Raw genomic sequence first — 13749 nt, 5'->3', positions numbered from 1 at the left:
TGACAACAGGAAAGGAGACAGGCGGTGAGTGTGTAAGTGCTGCCCACTAGCAGATAGAGGAGCGCAGTACCCTGCTTGTGCAGATAACATACAAAGCAAAGAAAACGAAAATCGTGGGCAAGTCACTCCCACACATAATCACCAATTAAATACAAACACAAAAATGTCACAAAGCCTCGGAGACAACAGAGCATCACAGTCCACATAAAGAAGCAAGATAAAACAGGAGCAACAAGGGACCCGGATACAGACCCAAAACATATCCCTGAGGAAGATGCAGCGTTGGAACTCTCTGATAATGAATTCGAAAGAATTATATTTAGGTATCTTCAATGAATTGAGAGACAGATCAAGGAAAACACAGAAAAAAAAAACCCTAGAACAATTTCAAAAGACAATACAAGAACAAAATGACAAAATAAATGAAAAATTACAGGCAGAAATCCAGAAGATTAATACTAAATTTTCAGAAATAGATAAGACATTGAATGGGCAAAGGAGCAGAATTGAATCAATGGAAGACAGAATTAGGGAGATTGAAGGCAAATACCTGAACACTTCTTTGGAAAGGGATCAATCAGAAAAAAAGAGCAAAACAAAATGAAGAAAGCCTAAGGTTCATGTGGGATCCATCAAAAGGAATAACCTACGTGTAATCGGAATTCCAGAACAGGAAGACACAAATAAAACCACAGAGAAAACTGTCAAATATTTGTTGGAAGAGAATTTCCCTGGTATGATGAAAGATGAGAATATATCCATTCAGGAAGTCCAACAAACCCCAAACAGACTAGACCCCAAAAGAAAATCACCCAGACATATCATCGTCAAACTCACCAAAACCAAAGACAAAGAAAGAATCATGAGAGCAGCGTGGGAAAAACAAAGTTACCTACAAGGGGCAACCAAAAAGACTAAACTCAGATTTCTCAATAGAAACCATGTAGGTGAGAAGACAATGGGATGGTATATATAAAACCCTGAAAGAGAAGAGTTTCCAACCAAGAATTATGTACCCAGCAAAACTGTCCCTCAAATATGATGGTGAAATTAGGACATTTCCAGATAAGCAGAAATTAAGGGACTCTGTTAAAAGCAGACCAACCTTAGAAGAGATGCTAAAGGGAGTCCTTTGGACAGAGAAGCAACAACAGCCAACAACAACTGACCATTAACACACATGATGACATAATCCAGAAACCACCCTAGCTCTGGAAGTATCCAAAGTAAAGAAGCCTACAAGATTGTAAACAGGGAACCGGAGACATCAACTGACAAATGAGGACAACTACAAACCAAAAAGAGGGAAAAAAAACTGTGTCTTTACAGAACTGCTAGATGGTAGGGAAGTCAAGACAACTACAAGATAAAACGGACTGTTCTAAACTGGGAAAGAAAACTATAAATCACAGGGTAACCTCAAAGAAAAACGATAAACCTCCACATCAAAAAAGAGGACCAGCATAAATACTCAGCAAATACTGAAACAATAGGAATGAAGAAAGTGATAACGCAATTCATAAACAAAATGAGCTCAGCATAGAAAATTATATGGAACAAAGAAATCAACACCACGAAAAAGCACATAATAAAAATGATAGCAACAAATTCATTATTTGCTGATAATTATGTATCTGGCAAGGGATTTATTTACAAGATTTATAGCAGAAGAGTGGATGACCAAACTATGGTATATACACATAATGGAATGCTATGCAGCACTAAAGAATAATAGAGTCTGCGAAACACCGAGTAATATGGATGAACTTGGAGAACATTATGCTGAGTGAAGTAAGTCAATCACAGAAGGACAAATAGTATTAGTTTGTTGTTGTGGAGGGTCAAGGAAAGGTTTATATATGGAAGGAAACTTTCTTTGTTGGTTGCCAGGGTGGGAGGCAAGGGGAGGGAACACTGCAAAAAAAAAATGCATTGACGCATGTCACTGTAGTTTTGTGTATTTCACTGTACATAAATTGGATTTCAATAAAATTGCATTAAAAAAATTTTAAAATTTCTTGGTTTTAATTTCTAAGATGCAGGATCCTTGATAATTTAAAGGGGTCCCTGAGACCACAAAGTTGGAGAACACTGGTCTGCCCCATAGCTCTACTTGGAGAACTAGGTTAAGAAGGATTGTGGGGCGGAGGGGCATGCAGTGACCACAGGGGCGTCAGCCACCTCTCTGCCTGGTCTCTCCCACCTTTGGGCTAGTGTCAGGTGGAGCAAGGGCCAGGGCGAGGACGCCGCCGGCTGGAGGTGGGGCCGGCAGCTCTGACCGCGTGGCCCCTGCTGACTCACCGCTCCTTCCTCAGCAGTTCCTGGCTGATGAGCACCAGCTGGCCCGAGGCGTCGTGGGTCTTCCGGGACACAGCCTCCAGCTCGGCCTCCAGGCGCCTCTTCTCCTTCAGGAGGTTGTCCACCTTCTTCTCCCCTGACTTGCACTTGCTCTCCAGGGCTGTGGTGGCAGGGAAGGACGGAGAGTGTGGGAACCTGCTCCCCTTGAGGGGCCAAGGCCCGGCCAGGGAGCACGTGTGACAGTGATACACCCCGCTGACCAGTTTAAAACACAGTGTGTATTTCTCTTGTCCTTAAGAGGCAGGAAGCAAGAGGTCCAAGGAACAGCTCCAAAAGCAGATGCAAAGCCCCAAAGCACAACTGGCCAGGCCGTCTAGATGGGGAAGCAGTCTGCCTTTGCCAGGAGGGGACGAGGTCAGACACTGGTGTGCTGACAAGGTAAGGCTAACTCTTCCCTTGGCCTAGGAGGGGCCCGAGGGAGACTGGGGTTTGTCAGGACCAACTATGCCACATGAACGTGATGGGAACTGGGTAGAATGGGGGTAGAACCACATCCCAAGATGGGGGCCATCTCATGGGCACCATCACTGGCATGCTGGTGGGCAAGGGCCAGTTCTTCCCCAAATCAAATTCCGGACCCCCAGCCTCTCCCAGGAACCCTCTCTTCCTTCATTTCCCCAGCTTGGTTCTCCTTCCTTCAATTCTGAAGACCTGGTATTTCTTCCAGGGCTTGGGCAGCAGAGATACTGTTATTGAACTGGCCGATGGGAAGCCCATGATTCACAGTTCCAAACTGTGAGGGGATTTCGGAGTACAGAGCTGTGTCAGGGTGGGGCCCACTTGGGGCCCCAGGTTCTATCATGGATGGTAGGCGGCCTTCTCCCCTGCTCACCGCTGCCCAGGTAGAGGCGTGGGTGCATGTGGAGCGGCCCAGGTACCATGCCACCCCACACCCCACTTGCATGCTAGGCCCAGCATGGCCTCCAGGAGCCCCGGCATCTCCCCTGCGGGAGGGAGACTTACCACTTACTTGGGTCCTGAGCATCTCAGTCTGGGACGTCAAGGTTGTCACTTCTTTGTCCTTCTTGTTCAGCTTGTCCTGCAGGCCTGAGGGGAAAGGAGAGAGAAAAGTGTTGTCAGGCCAACGCTGAAGGCCAGTGGGTGAGGCTGTGGCCTCTCTCAGAAACTGCATTACAGGCCACGTGGGGCTCCGAAGGTCTGGTCTGGCCCTTCCACCAGCGCTCTCTCTGGGTAACACACCCTGAACAGCAGGAGCCAATACTGGGTGATAGCCTTCCTCGTGTGAAAAGCAGGGATAATAATACAGTGCCCATGCCACCGGGTCATGTGTGTTCAAAACCATGCAGCCTCCTAACTCATGAAAAAGGTAATACATGGAAATGCTTAGGAAAAGTCGCTGTAGGAACATGTTAATTCTCTGTAAGTTAATTTATAAATGTAATGCAGCATCAACAAAAAATACCAATAGGATTTTGGTGTTTTTGTGGAACTAGATAAGCTGATTGTAAAATCACCTGGAGACACAAATAAGCAAAAATTGCCAAGGAGCTTCCTGGTTGGTGACAGACGTCAGTGCATGTGGGAGGCAGCATGTTCCTTTTTGGGATATGGAAGTTCCACAATGGGAACCCCCCAGACCTTGCTCTATCTCTCTCCTCACTTGAATCTTTTTTGTTGTAATAAAACTAAAGCTTCCATCATGAGAGCAGAAATTTTGGATTTATTAAACACTGTTGTTGTTGTTAGGTGCTGTCAAGTCAGCTCTGACTCATAGCGACCTTATGCACGACAGAACGAAACACTGCCCAGTCCTGTGCCAGCCCCACGATCCCTGCTATACCTGAGCCCATCGCTGCAGCCGCTGTGTCAATCCAGCTCATTGAGAGCCTTCCCCATTTTCGCTGGCCCTCCACTTTGCCAAGCATGACATCCTTCTCCAGGGAATGGTCCCTTCTGACAACATGACCAAAGCAGGTGAGACGAAGTCTGGCCATTCCCACTTCCAAGGAGCATTCCGGCTGCACTTCCTCCAGCAGATTTCTCAGTTCTTCTGGCAGCCCATGGCGCTCTCAGTGTTCTTCGCCAGCACCACAGCTCGAAAGCATCAACTCTTCTTTGGTCCTTATTCATGGTCCAGCTCTCACATGCATGGTAACAGACAGGCCGTTCTAAAGGTGATCACACTACTCCGTAGACCCTGACCACAGATGCTCATCTACTTAGATTATGTAATAGTGTATGAATGTGTATCCTACTGTGGGTACCGACATTAACCACCCTTAAGGATCCTCTGTCTATTCCTAGTTAAGACAATGAACAATCTGTGAAACTCTATAAAACATACAAAGCTCACAATATAAACAACAACAAACCAGTTGTCGAGTCTATTCCAAAGCAAGGTGACCCATGAGTTTTTCAGAGTAGAACTGTGCTCCATAAGGTTTTTAATAGTTAAGTCTTATACAAGGAGCTCTGGTGGTGTAGTGCCTAAGGTACTTACTGCTAACCAGAAGGCTGGCGGTTCAAACCCACCAGCTACTCCTCAGAAGGAGGGTTGGGCAATCTACTTCCGTAGTGATACCACCTTGGAAATCCAAGGAGGGGTGGCTATGAGTCGGGTCTGACTCAATGGCAAATAACAATAACAACAACAATAGTCTTATACAGTATTATTAAATTAAATGCAGTACCCAATTCCAATGTGGGATCCTGTGAACACAGGCTACACAGGGTACAATATCAAGATGAGATTGGAATTGAGGTTTGCATCCAGTACAGTGACTCAGTCGGACATGTGTCTTCAGCACCGGCACTGTTTCAGTGCCAACAGTATCAGAAACGTGGGATTAACAGAAACGTCTAAGTATTTGTCTGTAAAAAGAACTGAGTCTGGGACCAATGCAGGAGACCTCTGTGACCTATTGTTTTATCCTGTGCAGGCATCACTTTTTCCATTGGGAAAAAAGGAACAAGATGACAAGATAAAGTGCACAAAACACAAAACACGTAATAAAAAAGAAAAATATCCAAGAGAATTTTAAAAAAGAAGCGAAAGGACTGGTCGTGCCAGGAATTAGAATGTAAAGAAAGCTTGAATAATTAAAACATCATAGAACAAATTGCAAATGAGGGAAAATGTCTGCAATGTCATATATAAAGAGTGTCTAAAAATCAACAAGAAGGTCAATGACCTGAATGAGGAAAAAAATGGGTCAAGGATGTGAGTAGAAACAGAAGTGTCTCAACTTCACCCAGTGTAAGAGAGAGGTGAATGAAAGTTACCCCAGGTCACACCTTTCACATTTTAGATTGGCAACGATGACAAAGTCTGAGGAAACAATTTGTTGGTGAAGTTTGTGGGGAAACCCATTTTCAGTCACTGCTGGTGGAGGTGGAACTGGTTCAGCTCGATGGCGGTTGTTGGCAGCTGCAGTGCAGTTAGCCTCTGACCTATGGCGACCCCGTGCACGATAGGACTGAACCACTGTGATCCACAGCGTTTTCATTGGCTGAGTTTTTGAAAGCAGGTCAACAGACCTTTCTTAGTCCATCTTATTCTGGAAGCTTCACTGAGCCTTGGTCAGCATCACAGGGACACACAGGCCTCCAGGGACAGACAGGAAGTGGCTGTGCGTGAGGTGGACTGGCTGGGAACTGACCCCGGGTCTCCCGAGGCAGGCGAGAATTCCACCCCTGAACCACTGCTGCCCACACGTAGCTTGATGAAGGGCAAGGTAATCCACCACACAGCGTCACAGAGACTGGAGACAAGCTGACTATCCATCCATGGGAAACTGGTAGCAGGTGATAAATATTCTGCCGCCATATACAAGAATCACTAAGTGGAGGGTCAGTGAAAAGGGGAAGCCCCCAACAAGATGGATCAACACTGTGGCTGCAATGATGGGCTCAGGGAGAGCAAGGATCATAAGGCTGGCCCAGGACCACGCTGCGTTTCATTCTGTTGTACGTGGGGTCGCGATGAGTTGGAGTCGACTCGATAGCACCCAACAGCAACAACATAGAAAAGAATGCACTGACACGGGACAGTCTGTAAGACACGTTATTATTCAATGGAAGAATGTAAGGTACAGACCAGTGTGGGAGGTGGGACCACACCTGGAAGGCTCGCTTGTGTATAAAATATCTCTGGAAAGAGAATATAAGATGGGTGACACTTCCCCTCCCGGGAGAGAAACTCAGAGAGGGGACACATCACCGCGAACCCTTTGAACCACCGCAAGTTTATACCTGTTTAAAAAAAACAAAGGTAAAACCAAACAAGGAATAGTGTACTCAGCCCAAGGCCTGGCACTCAATAAAACTGAGCTGCTGCCCTCCTCAGCTGGCTCCTGCCACCACAGGTGGCTCTTACCAAATGGCAGATGCTGCAAGACACCCATTCTGAAGTCGGAGCGGCCGCCCTCCCCGCGAGGCCCGGCCCCATGCGGACTCACCCTCCACTGTCTCCTTCATGATGATCTTCTCCTCGGAAATGTCATTGGACTCGATCATCTGGAAGAAGAGGCCCTGTGAGGGGCAGGCTCACCTCCCCGCTGCCCTGCCCTGGGAGAGGGGCGCCAGCCAGCCCAGCCCGCACGCCTATGGTACAGCCCCCCAAAATGGGGGTCTGCTCCCAGCTGCTCCCCTCTGCACCCAGCTCCCCTGAAGGCTGCTTGTAGAGTTTCGGCGTCAACACTACCCGCTTCTTCAGGGGAGAAGTTGAGCGCGCCACACACCTATCTCTGTCTCAGGGATGTGCCTGGAAGTCTGTCCTGGGAGGCACCTGAGATTCCCTGCCTCAGTTTCCCATCCACGCAACGGGTCTTGATCGCAATGGGCCAATGCTAGTTCCTTTCCCTCCAACACTTTTTGACAATAAACTCAGAAGCCACAAAAAAAAAAAAAAAAAAAAAAACCCACCACCGTAAGAAAAGCCAAAAGACAACTGACAGGCTCCCCACTATTTCTTGGCAGAAGTTTCTGGTCTCCTGCCCGAGTTGGCTGTGCTCTGGTCCTGCAGTTTGCCGGAGTGACACCGTCAGGCAGTGCAGAATTGAGCAGGCAGTCACCTCCACTGTCCTCACATTTCTATTCATGCATCCAAGCTCTGTGTTAATCTCAAGAAGCTGGGACTAACTAAACACCCTAGATCTTTAGTCACACAAACTGCGGTGAGGATGAGGCTGTAAACTAGACACATCCTTAAAAAATAAAAAAAAATCCCCAAACTTCCTACACAAGAGCAGAAGTCCAGGCATGCTTGGTCCTGCCCCTGCAAGTCTGGGAGATACCTGGCTCAGACCGAGGCCCCTGTGACTGAGGGGCAAGGCTGCTCCCCAGGCCTCCGTCACCCCTGTGCTCTGCAGAACCACAGCTGCACTTCCCCACTCAGGGAACCCAGGGCTGGGCCCCAGCCAGCTCCCCCTGCCCACTCACAGCTGCCCCTCAGGCCCACGTGCACATTAACCTCTTCCTTCCACCAGGATCTTGTTGCTAAAAAAAAAAAACCCATCCCTCCCCAGAAGAAGGGGTGGGAAGGCTGCAGGGGGCATGGAGAGCTTGGAGCGTGGCACAGACGACAATAAAAAGGCACCCCGTTATTAGGAACTCCTGCAGACTTCTTACTCAAAAGCTAAATTCTGGCCTCGGTGAGGCTGGGGGAGCTGGAATTCAAGAAACCTGGGAGCGCCTTAATTAAAGGCCACATCGTGAGCTAACCCTTCTCAGGGGATCTGATTTACTGAGGACTCACTCCTCGGAAGGAAGGTTGGGCAATCCTACTTCTGTAGTGATACTGCCTCGGAAACCCAAGGAGGGGTCGCTATGAGTCGGGGCCGACTCGACGGCACACAACAACAACTTGAACTTGAGGGAGCTGAGGTTAATGGGGTAACGTGTCCCATGCTGATTTGGGGCCCAGCATAGGACATGGTGCCCAGAGCCCTGCCCGCTCTCTCAAACTGGCTGCTACCATGGTCCTCCAAGAGGTGGGATTTCTACATTTAGAACAAAAGTGTTATTCGTGATGTTGGCCTCTCTAGGGCCACCCCCTTCTAGTCCTCCAGACCCCAACTCTAGTGACCCCCACTCTGGGAAGTGGCCATTTGACTATAGCTAAGTCTCTCTGGAAATGGCTGGACAGGGCTGCTCCCAGATTCTCTGAGTTAGAGCTTGTGTTGGAGACGGGCACCTGGGGCCCGGGAACAGGCAGCGCTAGCCCCCCAAATCTGTGCCATTGCCATGGCTCAGGGCCTGAGGTCATGGTACTGGGAGGGAGACAGGTGACTTGGGGAGGCTAGAGTTCCTGCACAGACAGTCGGGCACGTTTGGGTGAATCAGGGGGTCTGCCTGGGGAACTAAGAGGAAGCCAACTCTTCAGGCCTGGGCTGGGGGACTCAGCGCGGTGGGCTCAGACCACCATGAGTCCCCCGGGGGGGGGAGGCTTCCTTCCTGATGGACATGCTTCTGGAGGCAAGAATTCTCTCCGGGCTGGAAAACAAGAGGCCGGCCAAGGCGCAGGCCCCCACAGCCCCGCCTGCGCGAGTCCACAGCCTGCACCTACATGAGTGTGCTGGGACGAGCAGAGGGCCTCCACGGCCTGCAGTCTGTTCTCGGCCACCAGCAGCCTCTCCCGGAGGCGCTCAGCCTCCTGTCTGCTCTGGGCTTCTGCCCGCTGCAGCCCCTCGTAGTCGAGCATCTTCTTCTCGGCCAGGGAGATCTGCTCCCTGAGGAACTCGATGGCCTGCGCCTGGCCGCGGTACTCGGCGTCCAGCTTCTCCAGCTCGTGCACGCGCAGCTCGGCGTCGCGGCGCTGCTCGTGCGCCTCCTGCAGCTCGCGCCGGTGCTGGCCGGCCTGCAGCTCCAGCTGCGCGCGCCCGTGCTGCCGCAGCGCCGCCAGCTCCTCGTGCGCCTCCTGCAGCTTCTGCCGCAGGCCCTCCTTCTCCTTCACGTGCACCGCCGTCTCCAGGTCGTGCTTGGCGCGCAGGTTGCCGAGCTCCAGCTGGTGCTCCATCTTGACGCCCTCCATCACGGCCTTCAGCTCCCCGATCTCCTTCTGCTGGGCGCCGGGGCCCGAGTTCAGCGTGGCCTTGAGGTCCTCCAGGGACTTCTGGTGGTCGGAGGCCAGCGAGTCCAGCTTGGACTTCCAGTTGTCCATGAGCCCCATGTTCTCGCTGGTGGCCTGCTGGACTCTGTCCTTGAGGTCGGCCACCTCCTGCGCGTACTTCTCGTTGGCCGCGCGCAGCTTCTCCACCTCCGCCTGGTAGGTCTTGAGCGCCTTCTCGTACTTGTCCCGCAGCGCCCCGCTCTCCCGCTGGCGCTCCTGGCTGGCGGACAGCAGCCGCTCCCGCAGGCGCAGGCTCTCGGCGGCGTCGGGGTGGTCGGCCGGCGGCGGCCCGGACTGCAGGAGGCACTGCTGCAGCTCCTCGATTTCGCCGCGCCGCAGGCTCAGCTCCTCCTCCAGCTGCAGCACGCGGGACTTCTCGGCCACCGTCGTCAGCTACGGAGGGACAGAGGGAGACGGCGTCAGCGAGTGGGGGGATGGGCTGCAGGAAGGGCCTGGCACTCAAGGGCACAGGCCCCAACGGGGCAAGGTTTCTGGGAAGGGAAGGGTCCCCCCTCCACCTGAGTGCCACTTGACTCAGGGCCCTTGCCTGCTACCACTTCTAGAAAGACTCCCACGGCCCTATGTGGCTTGGGGACAAGCTGGTGGCTCAAAGAAACCACCTACTTGAGGTGCTATGTTATTTTTAAAGAGTGGTAATGGTTGAATTTTGCTGCTCTAGAGAGATCCGCAGCCAGAAGGGGCTGGTTCACAGAGGGGCTGTCTGAAGAACAAAACAGGGAACAAACAGGATGGTCCCAGGCCTGAACCCCACTGGGCAGCTGGCACCAGAGGCACCACTCTCCAAAGTCCACCCTGACCACATCTATATACCATGGACTTGGAGACAGTTTATTTAAATGCTTAAAAATTTTTACAAGCTATAAAAACATTGCTCCTGAAGTTGTCCTTTGATTTAATAAAATGCTTTTTGTTGTTTTAGTCAGGTGACGTCTCTGTGTTTGGACATCTCCAACCATCAATGGTGACAGGGTCAGTGTTTGCTCACAGACCTTTGTACACATGCAGTCACCAGGCACTGGCCAGTCTGTGCAAACGGACCCCAGTGTGTCCCTAGCACCCACATATGCACTTGGGTGTTGAGGTCAATGTGGAAACTGACCACAGCTCCCTCCACACCCACAAGTGGGTTATAGCTTGTGTTCCCAACCACTGTTACGTGGCTGGGCTGGCCACGGGGCTGGTCAGTTGCCTGGGCGTGTTGGCCTGCACAGGGCACTGGCCCTGGGGCAGGCATGGAGGTGGAGAGGAGCCAGCTGGGCCTGGGGCATCAACTTGAACATGCAGGGTTTTCCCTGGCCTGGGACCCATCACACTACAGCAGCCAGACCCTGGGGGCTGACACAGAGTCCTAGCTGCTCCTGGGGACACTGCCCCCACCACTTCCCCAGGTCCTTCAGGCTGGTCCCTCTTACCACCACATTTGAGACCCCTGGGCTAGAAATACCTGGATTCGTGTTCCCCTCGCCTTACGCCCTTCCCCGGCCTCCTGAGCCATGGAGCAGGGGACATGCTGTCTCTGTGCCTGCCCACACTCCCAAGAGGCCCCCATTTCAGAGCATGACAAAGCCTTATCATGATAGCATGAGGAGAGGGGCAGGGGAGACGGGTCTCACAGGGCAGTCTCAGCCAACGGGCTGGGGAGCACTGCCCCCCGAGAACAAAGACCCCGCCCCCCCGCATCACTGGGCAATGCAGCAGAAGCATGTTGCTACTTCCCTAGTAGAAGGGGGTGCCAAAGCAAAAAACAATGATGACAACTGCCAAAGACGGAGCATAAATAAAACTGGGAAGCCGAACAGGGACACCCAGGGGCGAAGGCGGCCAGGCAGCGGGCGCATTACCCTGTTGTCCGCTAACTCCCTGAGCAGCCGCTCGGCCTGCGCCTTCTCCAGTCGCAGGCTCTGCTCCAGCTCCCCAATTCTTGCGTGCTCCAGCTGCGTCTGGGTCTGATCCGCCCGGGGCGGGGCGGGGATGGGCAGGAGGGGACGGGGCACAGGGGAGAGGAAGCCGGAGAAAGAGAAACAGAAAGAGAGAGAGAGGGAGAGGCGACATCATCTTCCATGAACAAGACGAGGAGAGCAGGTCAATGAGAAAAGAAACGAATTGGCTGAGGGAAGAGAGGGGGCCTGGGAGGTGGTGGGCGGGGCCCACCGCTCACTGCATCCTGGCTGGGCTTGTTTAAGGCAGGACTTTGAACCGGTTCAGTCATGGCCAATGAAGCAAAACAGGGACACATCCAAAGTTTTCAAAGTGGGGTGATCTGAGATGTTATGGGTCAAAGCCCTGGAATAGGTGACTTGGAAGAGGCATTGGGAGCCCTTTCAGAAGCCTGATGCAGGAGACTGGATTATTGCCAGGACTGTGGAAAGTGATACACCTTGAAAGTGGTGAGGCAGGCTGCCATGTTTGAGCCGGGCATCACTGTTTCCAACTCTGCTGTTCAAGAGATGTGGTTGCTATGCAATGTGCATGCTGCCCTTGTTTTCTAAGAGGGAGATTAAGTTTCTAGCAGGGATACAACCCACCATTTTTCTGTTCCAGTTATCATTCTGCTTCACACACATTTAAAAAACTCAGGTCTGTTCTGGGGTTGCTTCATTGGCCATGACTGAACCAAGTTCAACTGGTTCAAAGCCCTGGTTTATGGGCAGAGGAGCTGGCAGTGGGCACCCCATTCCCCCTGTCACCCCCAGGCAGTGCCTCCCCTTGCAGTTCCCACTGCTGGCTCCCTGGGAGGGGCTCGCGATATTCCCCATCCCCATGGGAAGCCTGCCATTGCTACTTATTTGAGGCCCAGGTCCCTGCACACAGGAAGCCTCAGAAATCTTCTGACAAATAAACCAGTGACCTCAGGGTTCCCAGCGCTGAAGGCAGAAGAACTAAGTGAATGAAAGGAGTTTCAAAACTGTACCCCCACCACCTTGGGTCCTTAAGCCAGGGCATGTCCCCACAGCCCCAGCTCGGCCTCCCGAGTGGTAGTCAGGCTGTGCCTCCCACAGACCTGTCACAGCCCAGCCCCACTGGTGTCCACCCCACCCCCTGGGTCTCCAGAAAGCACAAAAACACTTTTGTCCCAGCTTCACAACACCCACTTCATACACTAACAAAGCCCAACACTCTCAGGGTGGCCAGACCAGCCTCTCCATTTCCCACACATGCCTACAGAGGGCAGCAGCGACGGCCCACTCCCGGGACCCAGGGTGCATGGAAACCAGAACCCATGCTCATCTTGGGGCAGAGTGAGGGGGGCCTTCATTTTCCGGCTGCCCCATAATTATCCAGGAGAAATGAGGTTGCAGCAAATCCCTGGGCAGTTCTGAGAGGAGGCAGTGAGGGCTTTGTGGAATTGCATCTGTGCGTGCAAACCCTCATAGTAACTGGATGGGTGAGGTGACACAGGTAAACTGGGGCATTGCTGGTGTAAACCAATGCCACCTGTTTGAGAAATACTGATGATACATAAAGAACTACAGAGATGCGCGTACCCTTAGGTCTGCAATCTTTCTTCTCCACATTTTCTTAAAAGAACCATTTAAAAAAAAAAAAAAAAAAAAAAAAACCTGTCTCAAGAAGGCAGCTCCAGTGCTAACAAGCAGCCATGCTTAGTCACTTCCAGAAAATTCCAGGCTGATGATGCATGTGCTCCAACCCCCCTCCACACACAAGGCCCTGGCCCCTGCCCTCCTCTCTCCCTGTTGTTGCCTCCCTGACGGTGGGCACAGCCGCTCTATCAAGAACCCTCAACTGAAGGCATCATCGTGAGGATGACTCTGATGAGCTCAGGGACAAGAAGGGACCTCTGGCTTCATCATTTCAAAGGCGAGGGGTCAAACCAGGGCCTCTCCCATCACTAGCAGAGCATCTAGCCCCCCGGCAGCTGGTAGGTCTGTGGGCTGGGTCGGGGAGCACAGCAGGGCAGTGCAGCTGCTTCAGGGGCTCAGTTGTTGGTGTTGGCTGTCACTGAGTCAGCCCTGCTTCACGGGGACCCCGCACACAACAGGACCAGACCACTGCGATCCACAGGGTTCTCGCTGGTTGATTTTTACAAGCTGGTCACCAGGCCTGTCCCCCTGGTCTATCTCAGTCTGGAAGCTCCACCGAAACCTGTTCAGCATCGAAGCAACCTGCAACCTCCACAGACGGGTGATGGCTGTGTGTGAAGTGATTGGCCAGGAACTGAACTCATAGTGTTAGGGGAAAAAACTACCCCTAAAGGAGCTCTGGTAGCATAGTGGCTAAAGCACTTGACTGCTAACCAGAAGGCTGGCGGTTCAAACCCACCAGCCACTCCTCGGAAGGAA

General features: G+C 51.8%; 1 protein-coding gene across 1 annotated transcript in view; it reads right to left on the bottom strand.

The window, feature by feature from the left end:
• Positions 1–13749, bottom strand: part of CLIP2 (CAP-Gly domain containing linker protein 2) — a 77491-nt gene that overhangs the window by 23281 nt on the left and 40461 nt on the right. Inside the window, exons 8-12 of the mRNA XM_007942485.2 lie at positions 11290–11394; positions 8885–9820; positions 6777–6834; positions 3322–3405; positions 2302–2458 (exon numbers count right to left, since the gene is read on the bottom strand). Of these exons, the coding sequence (XP_007940676.1) occupies positions 2302–2458; positions 3322–3405; positions 6777–6834; positions 8885–9820; positions 11290–11394 (1340 nt within the window). The remainder of the gene's footprint in view (positions 1–2301; positions 2459–3321; positions 3406–6776; positions 6835–8884; positions 9821–11289; positions 11395–13749) is intronic.

Source organism: Orycteropus afer, unplaced genomic scaffold (assembly GCF_000298275.1).
Source record: "Orycteropus afer afer isolate SDZICR_OR568_19922 unplaced genomic scaffold, OryAfe1.0 scaffold00006, whole genome shotgun sequence".
NCBI classification, from domain to species: Eukaryota; Metazoa; Chordata; class Mammalia; order Tubulidentata; family Orycteropodidae; genus Orycteropus; species Orycteropus afer.
Note: the sequence above shows the minus strand (reverse complement) of the source record. Positions and strands in the feature narration are given on the sequence as shown.